Source organism: Dendropsophus ebraccatus, chromosome 3 (assembly GCF_027789765.1).
Source record: "Dendropsophus ebraccatus isolate aDenEbr1 chromosome 3, aDenEbr1.pat, whole genome shotgun sequence".
NCBI lineage: Eukaryota > Metazoa > Chordata > Amphibia > Anura > Hylidae > Dendropsophus > Dendropsophus ebraccatus.
Genome location: NC_091456.1, coordinates 10,518,074 through 10,535,614, shown reverse-complemented (window position 1 = coordinate 10,535,614; position 17,541 = coordinate 10,518,074). Strand labels below are relative to the sequence as shown.

Below are 17,541 nucleotides of genomic sequence, written 5' to 3'. Positions count from 1 at the left end.
TAAATAAGCACAGATCTACATGATCAGCACTTGTTTAGGCCGTGTTCACACACTGGAGTTGGCCATATCATAGAGCCCTAAAGCCCTAAAGCTTCCAGCGCTCGCTTGCTCCTCATTCCCCATGCATCAGCAGTGAGCGGGTAAGAGCCGGGGGGAGCTGCCCAGGTGATCGCTAGATGGTCCGGGCAGCCCATAGAAGATAGCAGCGATCCGCTGCTGCCGCTCCTTTTCCATGGAGCGATGGCAGCTGATCGCTGCTATATTAGTCATATTAGATCAGCCGACATTGTTCATGTTGGCTGATTATTGTCTTCTATTACACAAGACAATTATTGGCTAATAATCGTTTTGTGTAATAGGGGCTTTAGTCTCGACCTAGTTTACCCCCCCCCCCCCCCATTATCTATTGACATCCCCATTCCCCGCAGCCATGCACAGGTATAATTCATGGACCCCTATAGGCTTTCTATTTCCCCATTTGGAGTTAGAACAGTGAGGTTTCCTCGGGCCGCCTGGTCCAGTTCAATAGCTTCAAACAGTGACTTGAAGTTTCCAGCGCCAAAGCCCTAAAATATAAATCAATGGTTATAAGTTGTATATTGTTAGACTTCTGTCAGGCAGCTTACATTCATACTGATTGTCAGGGCGCCGATGGTTTTGATGCTCCACATAAAAAGACAAAAGTTAACATTGTCAAGACTCATTTAACCTTTTAGAGACCAAGGCCTATTTTTCTAAATCTGACTCTCTCACTTTATATGGTTATAGCTCTGGGATGCTTTAACTTAAAGTGGAACTCCAGTAAAGAAAGATTTAACCCTGTTCAATCCCCACCTATAATCTAAGCTTGTGTGTAATAGGTTTCTATTACATGAATTGGCCCGTTTATCTGCAGCACATCCTGACTCACACCCTGAAGCTGCTAAATACCCGCACTGCTTGGTCCACTCTGTCTCCACTCCTCTGTTCTCCCCCTCCATTCTGAGACAGAGGTCACATGATCTCTCTTTTCTGTTGCCAGGCAAGCTGTAACACCTAATCTGTAACCCGCCCACCACTAATATCACACCAGGGTTACTTTAACTATAGGGCAGGTGGTGCATTTGCACAGGGCCCACTTGCTTCAGAAGTAGTGTATTCTCTCCAGTCTGACACAGTGCTCTCTGCTGCCACCTCTGTCCATGTCAGGAACTGTCCAGAGCAGGAGAGGTTTTCTATGGGGATTTGCTACTGCTCTGAACAGTCCCTGACATGGACAGAGGTGGCAGAGGTGATAGCACTGTGTTAGATTAGAAAGAATAAACCACTTCTTGCAAGACATACAGCAGCTGCTAAGTGCTGGAGGGCTTGAGTTTTTTTTTTTTTAAGTTTAACGATCATTTACAGAAAACATCTGACATGTCACAGTGACATGTCAGAAGTTTGCATCGGTCGGGGTCCGGATTCTGAGAACCCTGCAATTGCTAGAACAAAGGGGCAGACACGCTCAGCTGCACATGCTCTGCCCCTTCTTCTCTGCTATAAACTTGTAATATGAGCGATCTACGTTATCTTCCGGTAGACTGAATTGCTGGAAGTTCCATCAGCTTCCATTATAATTGCTCGTATTAGCAGATACAGCAGAGATTAAGGGTCAGAGCATTCGCCGCTGAGCACTCCTGCCCCTTCGTTCTAGCAATCGGCAGGGGTCTCAGCACCCAGACCCTGACCGATGCAAACCTCTGACGTGTCAGAAGTTTTTTAAAATGATAGTTACACTTTAAATAAAAGTGATTTACAAATCTGTGCGACTTTTTGATACCAGTTGATTTGAATACAATTATTTTTCTACGGAGTACCCCTTTAAGGGTTAGCACTGTAGTAGAATGTGTATTCCTATTATTCATCTCATTTAATTGCCATTCATAAATACCTGGTGGTTATGACGTTGAATGATTTCAAGGAACAGTGTTGGTCTGTCTTGGACAGGTTTAGTAAAAATCTGCAGCAGGTAACCCTTCTCATCATAATCCACCAAGATCTTCAGCTCCTAAAGACAGGTGATTTATATTAGTATTATATCACATATTCAGAGTATTTCCTCAGCATCGGACGTGCACCAACCTCCAGCTTATCCAGGTTCTCTTTTACTTGTATTTTTGCTGTCTGCAGTTGTTCCCGCAGGGTCTGATAATAAGTGGACGGGACGGACATAAACTCCAAGCCCCTTTCCTTTAAGTTAGTTATCTGGAAGAAATATATTTTATAAAACATTCCATTTTTCTTATACTAAATTGTTTGTGATAAAGCGAGAAACAATACTTACCGCACCTACGATATCTGAAGTGTTCAGGGCAATGTGTTGAACCCCAGGGCCACCATAATATTCAACATATTCCTATGATAACAAGATGAGATTTTGAAAATTGTACTAAACTGAATTTTTTTTCCAGATTTAGGCTATGCTCCCACTACATTTTGAACGGACGTTGTTTGTGCTTATCAGTATGTAGTGGGAACATAGCCTTACAGGGGTAATTCACCCCCCAAAAGTTTCTTTCAAATCAACTGGTGCCAGAAATTTCCAAATTACTTCTATTATAACATCTCCAGTCTTCCAGTACTTATCAGCTGCTGTATGTCCTGCAGTAAGTGATGTATTCTTTCCAGTCTGACACAGTGCTCTCTGCTGCCACCTTTATCCATTACAGGAAATGCCCAGAGAAGTAGCAAATCCCTATGGAAAACCTCTCCTGCTCTCTAGACTGGAAATAATACACCACTTCCTACAGGACATACAGCAGCTGATTAGTACTGGAAGACGAGATTTTTTTTAATAGAAGTAAATTCCAAATCTTTGGCACGTTCTGGCACATGAACAGGATCCGCAGCAGATTTGATGGCCCAGAGTTGCTTTGCATTGAATCTGCAACTTCAAATCTGCGCCATCAAATCTACTGCAGATCCTGTACGTGTGAACGCACCCTTAAAGGGGTACTCCAGCGGGGGGGGGGGGCACTTTTTTGCTGGGACCGGGGAGGAGGTGGCTGAGGGAAAAGACGTCCACTCACCTCCCCGATACCAGCGGCGGGTCCCGCATCACAGCGCTCCGGTGCCCGGCCGCTTCCTGGTGTCTGACGCGGGACCGAGACGTAACGTCTCAGGTCCGCTCAGTCAGTCAGTGACGGAGGTGGGCTTGAAACGGATCCCGCCTCCATCACTGACTGGCTGAGCGGACCTGAGACGTCACACCTTGGGCCCACGTCAGACACCAGGAGCGCCGCGATGCAGGACCCGCCGCTGGAGTACCCCTTTAAAGTGTTTGTTCATGCTTTATGTTAGTATTGGTCATAAGTAGCCATGTTTGCAAAAACTAAGGCTACATTCACACATTCATTAGTTTTGTCCACAATTGCGGAGTAATTTAGGGCTGTTCACACTGCCTGTACATTTATAGATCCACAATCCGCAAAAATTACAGAAATTTCCAGTATGGACCATAATTTCGGCACAAATTGTCCCATAGAAATCTATAAGAGCTTCCATAGTTTTTACAGGTGAAACGTCCATAATGAGTAATAATTTTAAGCCATTCCCACTTATTCAACTATTACCTTCCCGTTTTTTGCTAATCCGCAAAAAAATACAGATTACGGCTATGTTCACACTACGTAAAATAACGGCCGTTGTTTTCAACGGCAGGACTTCTGTGACCATAACTACGGCTGTAGAATTACGAGCGTACGGACTAGTTGTGAAACTACGGCCGTTTTTTCATTTTGCTTCCTAGCATGTTTATAAGCGGGATGAAACAGGTCATTTACTTTAAATACTGCGCCCAGCCCGAGATACCACTCAAATTTTTTTTATCAAAATCAAGTTTAATTCAGCAGATATAAGTTTTACGTTCGCGACCGCATTGAAATCCATGGCCGTTGCTGCAGCATTACAGGCCGGAAATAATTGACATGTTCATTTTTCACTGGGACGTATATCCAACGGCCGTTATTTGATACATAGTGTGCATTCAACGGCCATAGTTACATTGCATTGCAGTCACAATAGGAATCTCAAAACAACAGCCGTAGTTTTACAGCGCGGACTACGGCCGTTGTTTTACGTAGTGTGAACATAACCTACGGATGCAATACGGACTAATTTATTGCAGATTGGGGAAGATTGCAGACGTCATATACGGTCCTGAAAAACTACTAAATGTGAATGTAGCCGTGCTTTGTAATTTATAAGTATAAAACATCTTTATATAAAATGCAGTTATGGATGAGCCATACATTGCCTCCTCTGCTCCCCTGCACAATGTATGCCACCTGCACATGTCATTGTGTTGTCTTCACCTGAATCTGAGATTTCCTCTTTCCCGTTGCCGGCTCATTTATGGGCATCTTGATGGTTTCCTCATAATTGGCAACTACAATAGAACGTAGCGCGCTAAAGTCTGTGTGAAGTTGTTTGTCATCTACGGACCAAAAGCGGTGAAACAAAAGATTTTTCTGGTACCTGGAGAGAGAAATATGGCAAAAAAACTATTGATTAATGCGGTTCTCTATGTAGATCAATTCCTACTTGATAGAATATTCACTTGACACCCCCCACCCCCCACACACACACCCAAGAGGAGCAAGAGGAGCCCTGGACCCAGGAAAGGTAATGTATGCCAGTTTATCAAGGGCTGCAAGGACATCAGTAACGATGTCCATGCAGCCCTTGTTAAACGATTATCGGGCCGTGTAATAGGCCCAGTAAACGAGTGCCGATCTAGCAGACGGGTACTCGTTTACTGTTATTATCGGGCCCCTATTGGCCCGTGGAATAGGACCCTTAGTGTTCCCACAGCTCCACCACAGGGCAAATTAAAACGAATGTACCACCAATACATTGTTTTTTTACATGAATAGATCAGTGCGGGTATGCCGGGGCCATGGTCCTTTTTTTTTGAACTGCCACCCAGTTCCCACACACGGTTCCGGTTTATTACTAAGGTCCGAATAGGCATTGAAGCACTGGAGTCGGGCCCGCCGCCCCCCCCCCCCAGTGTGGCGATCTGCACTCCCCTCTGTGATTCTAAGCGTCACAGAAGGGGAGGGGATTTGGCCACAGTGGGGGCTGGCCGGCTTGCTCCCAGGGCGCCATGCCCAGCAGGTGCTCCGTGCGCAGGAAATGGGTGGTGGTTCAAGAAAAGGACTGCGGCATCTGCATCCCCGAACCAGTCTATTCATGTAAAAAAAAAAAAAAAACACTTTAAGCATTACACAGTGCCTATACAGAGGCTTGCAAAAGTAATTACTCCCTTGGCGTTTTTCATGTTTTGCAGCCTCACAACCTAGAATTAAATAGATAAGATAAGATAAAAATAGATAAGAAGCCAAGGGGGGTGAATACTTTCACTAGCCATCGTAGATAATAAGGTTTTTGTCTGTGTAATGCCGATCGACCGTTGTTCCCAGCTAATTAGCCATTTAAATGCAGATGTCAAAACTGACAGCTGCATTTAAATGCTATGAAAAACCGATCCCTGGTAGCAATCGCATAAAGGTGAACCGTGCTTCTGCCAGAGCCAATGGTCAGCGCTGCAATGACGCTGATCCTGGCTCAGAACTCCATTGCTCTGGGCTCCAGCAGCCCATAGAATGGAGCACTTATCTCATAGATCAATGCAGTACGTATATACTGCATTGATCTCTATGAGAGATCAGTACGGTTGTATTAGAAGTATTAAAATGTCAATTCTTTGAGAGGAGGCGCGTGAGGCATCCCAATGACACAATGCGGCAGGCAGGATTCTGAGCGTAGTCCACGGCGGGGGTTCCACCGCAGAATTCCGCCTGTTTTACTCCCTTAAAGTTCTGAAGGTCTATAATAAGAATATTGTCACGTATATATTTACCAGTCAGCAATTGGGACCATCTCATTATCAGACTGATTTCCCACCACATGGTCAATAAAGTTCAGTTTGCCGCTGGGCCTATTGTATGAACAAATTACAACAATATCAGCTGAAGACTTCAGAAGATATCTAAAATTTAAAAAACACAGACCTGCTATACACTGTGTAAAACGCTATCTACTCATTGTATAAAGAGATACTATATCCATTTATTCTACTACGGCTATATATTGTAATATAAGTATATATATATATATTACCAGCAAGTAATAATTTGTTAAGGTCTCTACACACAGCTTACTGGCCATGGTCAGTCCCATTATGCTTCCAAGCTTGTTGCTAACTGGGCATATATGTACTGCTGTGTATATAATCCACATATAATCTCATCCGAATACCGTTACTCTCTTGTATCGGGAAACACTTACAGCTTCGGGAGCAAAGGATCCATAAATAATGGAGGATGAAACCCTGGTAAGAAGATGCCGTTGTAATCCAGTTTCTCCACCAGTGTGTGTGTTGTATCTCCATACTGGATGCAAAGAGGAAAATTTTAGGAAAAAATGTCATTTACAGATGAAATTTCACTATATTTATTTCCAGATATTTCTAGATATTCTACCTGAAATGAGATTGTGTACATACAGCAAAGTATTATAATTTTAATGTTCCACCCTAAATAATTGAGCCAAACTAAACACGTATAACAATATAAGGGATGGTTTCCAATATAGAAACTCTAGGGAAAATGGCTATTCATTACACAGATATACGAAGGTGATCTGCAGCATCATGACAATTCGGACTGCACAATAGAGTACAGTAGTTATCAAGCATGGTCATCTTTTAAAGGGGTATACCTCCCTCCCCCCTCTGTAGTTTGCCCATGTACCCTCTGCCCCCCCATATTTAGTGTCCCCTTCTGCCTCCCCTGCCGCTTGTGTTGAGCAGGTGGGAGCGGCCTCATTGGCCGATGCTTAACCACCCAGTATCAGGGATCTGGTCAGCTGACTGTAACTAAGGCTTATATACTCCAAAAAGGCTGCACAATGAGGCTAGGGCTTATTTTTTGGGTAGGTCTTATTTTCCTATTTGCCCAGTAATGCCTTAAAGTGTCACTGTCATTAAGGATTTTTTTTTTTTTTTTTTACAGAAATCAATAGTACAGGCGATTTTAAAAACGTTGTAATTGGGTTTATTAGCCGTAAAATGAATTTTTGTCATGAAAAAGCAGTTTGAAGCTCTCCCCCCTTTCTTTATGGTTTTCCTATAGAGAGAGTGAGATGAGGAACCAAAACAGGACAACAAAGAGTTAAATTACAGCTACATCAATAGGCTTTCTCCTCTGATGTCACCACTGACCACTAAATAGCACTCTGAATAGCTCCCCTACTGTGTAATTCTTTGTTCTCTGCTGCTCCCTCCTCCCCCCTCCCCTCTCCATAGCTCAGACAGGATCGGACTGATAAAAAAAAGAATCGAGATTTCCTGATTCTGGGCAGTGGATGACAGAAAGGAGAGGGGGGGATGGGAAAAAAGGCTTTTTAAATGCAGATAATGGCATATTTGCCTAATAAACCCAATTACAAAGTTTCTTAAAATCGCCTGGACTATTGATTTCTGCAAAAAATAAATAAATTTAACAACAGTGACACTTCAAGTAAAAGCGCCTTAGGTTTAGGTCAAATGTAGGAAACAAGACTGTGCTGATTCATCACCAAACCTTATTTTTTGTATTAAGGGCACCTGACTGTGTCTAGAGGTTCTTGCATGTGCCCCATTTTACCCCCACCGCCAAACTGTCCATATGAATAGAAATGAATACCGTCTGAATGACTGCAAGTTTCACTCTTCCATATTTATCTTCTTCAATCCAGGGCTCCTTTACTATTACTGCTCCCCTTTCTTTGGCTTTCTGTTAGAAAAACATTGTAAAGTATTAATTAAGTTACTGTCATTAAAAAGCGTTTTATTTGGTCAAATGGATAAACAGTCAGAATTGAATGAATAAATGTTAAAGGGGTGTTCCACTAAAACAGTCTCCTTCCCCCAGTTCTCTTCTGCTGCTTTCTGCTAAAAACACAAAAAACTGTGTGTGAGCTTTTCTCTCTGTCCCCCCCCCCTCCCTTCTGAGAAGGCTGATGTAAACAAGTCCCTCATTGGCTGTATCTGCAACATTGTAAGTTCTTTGTAATGCTGGAAAGGTTATTCTGAGGTCAAATTGCTGATGAACTCACTGTGATTAATCCTCCCGGCCTTACAAATCATTAGTCTCCCTATATGAAAATGTCTGAAAATGTCAAGGTTAGTTCTGTCATTGAAGTAAGAGACAAGCACATTGTTATGTTCTTAAAGTAAATATATACAATTTACATGCATTTTATAGTCACCTCAACAAGAAAGTCACAGTTTTCAACTTCAAATGCTACATCTTTCACACCATCGCCATGTTTCTCTAAGTGGGCTCCAAATTCTGTAAAAGAAAAAAAAAAGATTTTATATATATATATATATATATATATATATATAGGTTTTATTACAAAAGTGTTTGTCAACAAAATATTTATAATATATTATTTTAAAAAATGTATCTTACCAGAACAAAAAAGCTACTTTTGTGCCCATAGCAACCAATCAGAGGAGCTTTCATTTAACCAGAACGATTTAAAAATTAGTTGTTATAGACAAGTGGACCATGTATTCAGCTATATTGACCATTTAAAATTACATAAAAAATATTCAAACAATTGGTTGTCCATATAGATTTTGGACAGGTCTCAAACCCATTTGCAGTGACTGTAAAAGGGGTCCTGTTATGATGCCTATATGCTTTAACATATCATACCAGAAAGAACTATTTCTAGTGCACCCACGCTTAATTATATCAAATAATTTGCTTCACTACCTAGATTTGAAGTGTTATGAGGGGTGAGAATTTGGGAAATTGTAATAAAGGGATTTTCCAGGATATATCTAGGGTTATCGCTGGTGGCCGTATACTGCTGCTCCAGTCCCCAGCCGCTTCCTGGTCTGAACAGGGACCCAGGTCGTGACGTGTGCTCAGCCATTCAGCTGCCGTAGTGGGGTCCCATCTCGGACGCTGACTGTCACAATTGGGGTCCCAGCTCAGACCAGGAAGCAACCAGGGACTGGATCGGCGGTATGCAGCCACCAGCGCTGGAGAGGAGAAGGTAAGAGCATATCAGATGAAGTGCGTATGCGCGCAAAACAGCTGTCATGTCCGTACTAACGAGTGTTTGGCTCCCCCCCAGCTAAGATGTCCTGCTGGTTTTAAACTGCATTAAGAATAAAGAAGAAATTTTGCACATTTTCAGGTGAGTGCCTTCAGCTTTTGTCTTTTCTATTGCTATATGGAGGTAAGAGCTAGTTATTTCATATAAATATAATCTAAAAGCTACAATATTTTTTTTCTAATGGAGTTTATTTATTTATTATAATCAACTTTCCCAGTACATGTTATATGTTAAATATAGAGGTAAATAAAGTATACCTTCATTTCCTGGAGTAAGTGGAGACACAAAGAGGAATATGATCTGAATGAGGAAAAAGTATATATTACTACTGTACAATTACAGGCAAAAAAATCAAGTTATTACGAGCTTGCTTCTGATACGCATACCTTGCCTTGTTTCACGACATGGGTAACTAACTCCCGACTTCCAGTCTCCAAACCCTTGTAAGCCAAAGGCTCAAATCCAAATTTATTGCAGTAAAAAGAAGCAGCCTAAAATGATACAACGTAAATATAAATATTATTATTGTTATATTATTAGTGGTGGAGGGAGAAAGATCTACGTCCATTAATATTAAAGATTATGGGGGCTCTTACCATCCCCTACACACATAATACACAAGGTTGGGATTATAAATGGCAACAGACAATCCATGAACGGATACTATCCCCATCTCCTTTTAAAGAGGATACAGTAATACCTCGGTATTCGAACACTTCGGTATCTAAAGAAAATCTGGGGAGATGACTGTCAGCTGGACTATTGTTCAGCTGACAGGTATTAAGGTGTTCGGCAACACCAAGGTTACAGGAGCAGGGATTTCCATCATAATGAGGGGATTCCCGCTCTAAACGGGGTTTCCTCTACAGAAAGAGAGAGGCAGAGAGGCAGGAGCGGGCGGCTGTTTGAACTTGCTGTGCTGCCCTTGTTTCCCCCTGCTGCGGGGAACAGCTCCTCCAGCCTGCCCCAGCTCTCTGAACCCTTCTCCAGGCCGCCGGTGCTGAAGCATGGTTCAAACAGCTTATAATGAGGGGAATCCCCGCTCCATTACAGTAAGAAGTGGTGCAAGATTACTGATAGTCTTTACACTCTGTGGGCCGAGCGCTTTGCCTGGACCCATGGAGTGTAAAAAACAATTAAAGACATATACATTGTTCCCTATGGGAACACACAGCTCGGCTCTCGAACTGCCCGGTTCTGGTACAGCCTTCCAGAAGTGGTCAAGTTGGAGAACAGAGGTATTACTGTATAAGATAGCTTTCTAATAGGCAGGGTCCCCAAGGGTAATTTATTCCTACTAATCATCTTATCACCTCTTCTATTCATATCTGTAGTGTCAATACAATAGTGTCAATGTAAATAAAAAAAGGACGGCATATTATAACATTTTGCAGCAGATTTACAAAATCAATGCAATTTTCCCAGTTTGTGTTCCTGGAGGCAATGGTCTGCAAGATCTGCTGGCAAATATCCAATGTCTATGAGCAGCTGCAGACAACAATATATATTGTTCCAAGACCTGAACTGGATCATAAGTCACTATCAATCATCCTTGAAAACGGCCTTTAGGAGATTTGTAACGCTGGACAACTTACTAGTGTAGAAAATGTGTCTTTTCAGGCTAGCGCTGGTTTAATACAGTTGTGGATCCACTGAACCGCCACCAGCGATGGCATAAACCGCTCCGGGGAGTGCAGTCTTAAGAGCCCCCAGGTTGCTACCTCCGACTTGGCTTGCAAGGTGAGGTGCAGCTGGTGACACATAGGCTGGACAGCAGGCAGACACACAGCAGGAATCTCAGGCAGGACTCACGGACAGGAACCAGGAGACACAGGCAGGAAAGCTGGGACCACAATGCTAGAGCAGCAATGCAGAGGCTCCAAGGAATGTCAGGACAGGGGCACATATTTATGGTAGGGGGGTGTTAGGTGTAAACCAATTAAGCGTCCACTGGCCCTTTCAATCTGCAAGAGCGGGCGGACGGAGCAGGAGCGCGGACAGGTGAGGCATCCAGCGGGAATGAAGGAATGGCGTGCCGGCCCCTGCAAGTGGGATCCTGTTTGATTTGACATAAAACAGCCACTAAAACCTGAGTTAGGGGACCCCCTCCAGCAGGTGGCCAGCGGCCAGGGACATTGCATTGGCAAAACAGAGAGAGCCCAATGGTGTGTCCAAAAAATCTAAATACATAAACAAAATTCTCTATATATGATGCAGTTAAATCCTTTATAATCCTATATATCCTATATACACAAGAAACTTACTATAAAACAGTATTACAATGAACAGTGTGACCAAAGTTTTCATTTCGGCTGTACATAAGCACTTTGTTACAATAATCTTTCCGCAGATACTGGCTAGTGGGCCCCTTTAAGATCTATGTGCCCCTATACTGTGCTGGAAGTGCTCCTGACTTTTTTTTTATAACTGTGAACCTCTATAATAGAAGATTTTCTATGTCCCTGTGTCCTTACAGAACCTATGTGCCATCTCAGAGACTCGCAGTAAAGAATGGGAATGTGTTCCTACCAGAAGCAGATGTGGCGCACATCATAAGTGAAAACAGATTCGGCAGACCCTCCCTTTCACTAACCAATCACAGGCTGCACATACAACTGGGCAGCGCGCAGAGGAGAAGTCTTTTATCTTTAGTTCAACTCATTTTATACCACCTACCTGTTTTGCATTGCTGACCCAAAGCGTAATGGAGTGAAAACTGAGAAATCGTCCTTGTTCATGCTGCGTTGAGAAAAAAATAAAATAAAATAAATAAAGTTATATATATACTTTCTAAAATAATGAAAGAATTGGAAAACTTGATTTTTGGCAATAAAACCTCTGAGCAGCTATATAAGGGTGAAAAGGTAACAAGTAGAATTATTATTATTATTATTATTATTACTTTTATTATTTTATTATTATTATTATTATTATTATTATTATTATTATTATTATTATCATCACTACTCCTATTATAACTATTATTATTTTATTATAATTACTACTGCTACTATTATTATAACTATTATTTTATTATTATTAGTATTATTAGTAGTAGTAGTATTATTACTACTACTACTACTATTATTTTTTTACTATTATTATTATTATTATTACTACTACTACTATTACTACTATTAATTTTATTATTATTATTATTATTATTATTTTTATTTTATTTTTTTATGCTACCAAATTTAATTCCAGCAGACAGTAGTGGTTCCATTATTTGTGTATTTTCTTATTTTACACAGTGTTTTCCATTATAGTCCACTTGCAGACTTCGTACACGTGTACCCCAAAGTTGCTCCATTACGATGACTTTTAAAGTCTGAACAGAAGGGCAAACATAATTAAAAAGCAACTCCACCAAAAAAAAAAAAAACGTTTTCTTTCAAATCAACTGGTGGCAGAAAGTGGCAGAGATTTGTAATTTAATTCTATTTAAAAAAATCTCCAGTCTTCCAGTACTTATCAGCTGCTGTATGTCATGGACATAACTATAGATGTGTAGGACATACAGCAGCCGATAAGTACTGAAAGACTTGAGATTTTTTAATAGAAGTAAATTACAAATCTCTGCCACTTTCTGACACCAGTTGATCTGAAAGAAAACATTTATCCCTGGAGTACCCCTTTAATACAAACTGACTACCACCAAGGGTATGTGCGCACATGGCAGTCTGGGTGCCGAAATTTCTGCTGTCTGACACGTCTAAATGGAGTTTATACAATTCCACACACACAAAGTGGAGAAACTAGCTTATTTACATGAATTCTTGAGAAATTATTGAATTGTTAAAGCAACTAAAGATATAATTAAATTCTTTCATGCATTATCTCCTAGTTATACATAATGATGTATTATAGGCTTTATATACTGTATGCATTGTCAGTACTCTCACATGTACCAAGTGACCAGACTACCCATCTGTTTCTAAGGGTCCATTTACACAGAAAGATTATCTGCCAAAGATTTGAAGCCAAAGCCAGAAACAGACTATAAATAGGAAACAAGGCCTGAGATTTTTCCTCTTTTCAAATCTATTCCTGGCTTTGGCTTCAAATCTTTGGCAGATAATCTGTCAGATAAGCTTTTTGTGTAAATGGACCCTAAGTAACATATATAAGTACAATAATAACATCATCATCTATTAGTAATTAAATAGGCTTACATGGCGTAAGTAACTTTACAAATGAATATTGGTAATAACGCAACAATTACCTTTTCTCCTTTGTCAGTATATGATGTCTGGAAAAAGAGACCAGAACAAAAGTGATTAAATGTGACCAGAGTTATTACGTCTACATATTATGCTGCACCTATCTCCACCATGGTATAAGATCCTGACAACTTACCATGATTTGCAGATTGGATTTCTTTTAGTAACAGATAGTGATATGCTGCGGGCTGTGATGCTGCAGACACCTCATATAGCACTTGGGGGCTAGGACATCCCATGCCTGCTCCTCCTTAGCCTTTGTAATATGAAGCAACATGATCTGTGCAGACGATGGATCTATTGCGTAATATCTGTCAACTTTCAAATAACAAACAAATAAGATCATATGGAAATAATAAAACATGTTATGGAAATAATTAAAATATTACATTTATATAATAATTTGTAAAAAAAAAAAAAAAGTTCAAAAAAATGTAATAGTTTAAAGCAAAGGTGCCATTAGACTATGCTTCCCTATGTAAGAGCAGCATAGAATGGGGGATAGGTCTGCTATTTTATTAGTCAGAAGAGTAAAAAAGATCGAACAGGATCTACAGGGCCCCATGAATCCTAGCTACGCCCCTGCCAAAGGGATACTCATTCACCTTAAAGGGGTTGTCCAGCGAAAACCTTTTTATTTCAATTCAACTGGTTTCAGAAAGTTATATAGATTTGTAATTTACTTCTGTATAAAAATCTTAAGTCTTCCAGTACTTATCAGCTGCTGTATGTCCTGCAGGAAGTGGTGTATTCTCTCCAGTCTGACACAGTGCTCTCTGCTGCCACCTCTGTCCATGTCAGGAACTGTCCAGAGCAGAAGCAAATCCCCATAGAAAACCTCTCCTGCTCTGGACAGTTCCTGACATGGACAGAGGTGGCAGCAGAGAGAACAGTGTCAGACTGGAAAGAATACATCACTTCCTGCAGGACATACAGCAGCTGGTAAGTACTGGAAGACTTGAGATTTTTTAATAGAAGTAAATTACTAATCTTTATAAATTTACGACACCAGTTCACTTGAAAAATTTTGTTCCCCGAGAGTACCCCTTTACAGGTGTATGGATCCCCAGCAGATGCGCAGCAGATTATTCAGATCAAATCTGCTGCGGATTTGCTGTGGATTCGAACCATCATATCCGCTGTAACACAGTACGTGTGAAGCTACCCTTAAGGGGAAAAGGATGGAGAGAATTATTATTTTTAAAGTTAGCCTTATAGGGGTACTCCGGCACTAATGAAAAACAAACAATCAATTAATCAATCAATCAATCATAAACATATTTTTTACACAGAAAGATTATCAGACAGATTATCTGCCAAAGATTTGAAGCCAAAACCAGGAATGGATCTGAAAAGAGGAAAAATCTCAGGCTTTCCTTTATTACCTGATCTCTGTTTATAGTCCATTCCTGGCTTTGGCTTCAAATCTTTGGCAGATAATCTTTCCGTGTAAAAGAGTCTGTCTCCGCTTTAATTTCCTGCTGTTTGCAGGTCCCTGAAGCTCCAGTTGGTGTCTTAATTTTTTCTTCACTTCCTGGTTTGGGCTTTCCCATGGTGCACTTTGTCGCCTGTGATGTCTGGCTCTGTAAAACTGTTAGAGGGCTTACATCTTGTTCAACCAATCAGAGCTGAGCAACCTGAGTCATCTGACAAAGGGAGGATGGCCTAACAAGGCTTAGACCCGCCTCCCTCTTGATGATGTCATTGTCACAAGATGGCTGCCACAGAGCAACCTGGGGTCAACAGTCATTAGGTAAGAATGAGTTTACTTCACTTCCTGGTGGGAGGGTGAGGGGGGGGGGATATAGGGAAGGGGGGCAGATAGGTGATTCAAGCATATTACTAAGTTATATAACTTTGTGATGTGTTTCAAATACTGGGAAAAAGCTTTTCACCGGAGTACCCCTTTACTTTAAAGAAAATGCAATTGCAGAGCTGTGTATTGTAATCTGCTGTGTTTCAAAGCCTGGCCACCTGCAAGCTATTGGAAAAGTGCCACTGAGAAAACATTGCAAATAGAAGAAAAACAGAAGTTCCTGGGGAAGGTGAAGGCTCGGCATCTGCATCTGTCTTCTAATGGTTTTCATAGGGGGAGTTCTCTGCAGTACAAACCCCATTGGCTGGTGTAGGGGGGTGTGGAGTGACGCTCAGATTGCTTTATGTGGATACAAAAATGGAAGATAATTCTTATGAAAATGTAGATAGTATTAAAATCTAATAAGACACCAACATGAAGATTAATACCGAGTAATAAAAATACAATAAAATCAGATATCACAGATGGACTTACTAATATAGGAGCGTACAATGCAGCCCGTCCGCCTGAGCACACAGATGTCCACAAGATCATATGGAAGCACTTAACAGTAAAAGGAGAAAACAAACCCTAAAAACACATTAATAAACCATGTCAGCTGTAAAGTGCCGATTCCTGTGTCCGCTGTAATCTCTTTGCATTATATAAGTTCTAAATGTAATTATTTATCCCCATAGAACATATGACTAAGAGTGTCTCTTTATAGAACTATGTCTTCAATTTACTTCTATTAAAAAATCTCCAGTCTACCAGTACTTATCAGCTGCTGTACGTCCTGCAGGAAGTGGTGTATTCTTTCCAGTCTAACGCAGTTCTCTCTGCTGCCACCTCTGTCCATGTCAGGAACTGTCCAGAGCAGAAGCAAATCCCCCATAGAAAACCTTTCCTGCTCTCCAGACTGGAAAGAATACACCACTTCCTGTAGGGCATACAGCAGCTGATAAGTACTGGAAGACTTGAGATAAATTACAAATCTCTGGCACTTTCTGGCACCAGTTGTTTTGAAATATTTTTTTTTGTGAACTACCCCTTTAGCTTCAGCTGATATATGACTATCTTTTCCATTATACACAGTGGAGAGGAGGGTGCCCCATGCAGCCCCATTGTGCTAATATATTAAAGAACACAAATAAAACCTTGATTTTAGGTGAAATGCCTCTTTGAGGTTAAGGAAACTGATGAGATCCTTTACTCTCTAGTTATAGTTGTAGCATTTGGCAATATTCCTCCTATGTGGGTGTATATTACTTTCTTCTTCTTGAAATCCTGGTGAGCCCCTGCTACAGGTCAGTGATCCTGACTAATAAACACATCACTAACTAAAACCAGTATGAAGGTTTACATTCAAAGTGTCACTGTCGCTTAATTTTTTTTTTGCAGAAATCAATAGTACAACTTTGTAATTGGGTTTATAAGCCAAAAAATGCATTTTTATCATGAAAAAGCATTTTAAAGCTCTCCCCCAGTCTTCATTGTTCTCTTATGGAGAGCGGAGGGGTGGAGGGAGATGAGGCACCAAAACAGGACAACAAAGAGTTAATTTACAGCTACATCACTGGGCTGTCTCCTCTGACAGTCAGCACTGGCCTCTCTGACCTCTGAATACCGGCTTTCATGCAGCTCCCGCTGTGTATTCCTTTGTTTTCTGCTCTCTGCTGGCGACTCATCCCCCCTCCCCTCTCCATAGATTACACAGGGCTCGACTGATGTAAAAGAGTGGAGATTTCTTGATAATGAACAGTGAATAAGAGAGAGAGAAGGGGGGGGGGGGGGGACCTGGGAAAGGGTTTTTGAACGCAGATAATGGTAATTTGCCTAATACGGACAAGAAGAGAAAATAGCGCTGCACCTCACACCCATGGCTGATACTAATGCTTCTCAGCTACATTTAAAAACCAACTCCAGGATGTTGGTATATAATTTGATCAAACCATATTGCCCCATGTACCAGCGTGCAGGTCTCCTGGCTTACATGGGTCCGTACACTAACTCACCACCGTGTCAGTTAGCGACCGCCATCCCCGCAAGGCGTGCACAACTAGGGAAGGGAGGCCATGTAGGTGTATATTACTTCTTCTTGAAATCCTGGTGAGCCCCTACTACTGGTCAGTGATCCTGACTAATAAACACATCACTAACTTAAACCAGTACGCAGGTTTACATTCAAAGTGTCACTGTCGCTTAAATTGTTTGTGGAGAAATCAATAGTACAACTTTGTAATTGGGTTTATAAAAATATGCATTTTTATCATGAAAAAGCATTTTAAAGCTCTCCCCCAGTCTTCATGGTTCTTTTATGGAAAGGGGAGGGGTGGAGGGAGATGAGGCACCAAAACAGGACAACAAAGAGTTAATTTACAGCTA

General features: G+C 41.2%; 1 protein-coding gene and 1 long non-coding RNA gene across 4 annotated transcripts; one reads left to right on the top strand and one right to left on the bottom strand.

Annotated features, from left to right (window-relative positions):
* Positions 1 to 427: 427 nt before the first annotated feature.
* On the bottom strand, positions 428 to 13,611 carry HPD (4-hydroxyphenylpyruvate dioxygenase). Of its 2 annotated transcripts, XM_069964007.1 has the most exons (14): positions 13,498 to 13,611; positions 13,364 to 13,390; positions 11,815 to 11,877; positions 9,525 to 9,629; positions 9,396 to 9,438; positions 8,275 to 8,357; positions 7,710 to 7,799; positions 6,313 to 6,416; positions 5,885 to 5,962; positions 4,335 to 4,497; positions 2,306 to 2,377; positions 2,104 to 2,226; positions 1,913 to 2,029; positions 428 to 566 (listed from the first exon to the last, which is right to left on the bottom strand). In XM_069964007.1, exons 1-14 carry the CDS (start codon positions 13,498 to 13,500, stop codon positions 456 to 458), a joined length of 1,182 nt encoding a protein of 393 aa, XP_069820108.1. In that variant the 5' UTR covers positions 13,501 to 13,611; the 3' UTR covers positions 428 to 455. The 2 variants fall into 2 exon arrangements, with proteins under 2 accessions (XP_069820108.1, XP_069820109.1); XM_069964008.1 differs by lacking the exons at positions 9,396 to 9,438; positions 9,525 to 9,629; positions 11,815 to 11,877; positions 13,364 to 13,390; positions 13,498 to 13,611 and adding an exon at positions 8,790 to 8,984.
* LOC138786940 (uncharacterized) lies at positions 8,918 to 11,894 on the top strand. 2 transcript variants are annotated; one of them, XR_011362258.1, is made up of 4 exons: positions 8,918 to 9,075; positions 9,157 to 9,219; positions 10,759 to 10,878; positions 11,615 to 11,894. It is a non-coding gene; the product is annotated as an uncharacterized lncRNA (long non-coding RNA). The 2 variants fall into 2 exon arrangements; XR_011362257.1 differs by lacking the exon at positions 10,759 to 10,878.
* Positions 13,612 to 17,541: the final 3,930 nt, after the last annotated feature.

Bases quoted from the DNA above. Each gene is read 5' to 3' on its own strand.
- HPD (XM_069964007.1), bottom strand. The intron at 2,378-4,334 runs GTGAAGACAACA...TTGTTATCATAG, and splicing joins AGAGGAAATCTCAGATTCAG to GAATATGTTGAATATTATGG. The intron at 567-1,912 runs GTATTTATGAAT...TTTATATTTTAG, and splicing joins TTCAACGTCATAACCACCAG to GGCTTTGGCGCTGGAAACTT.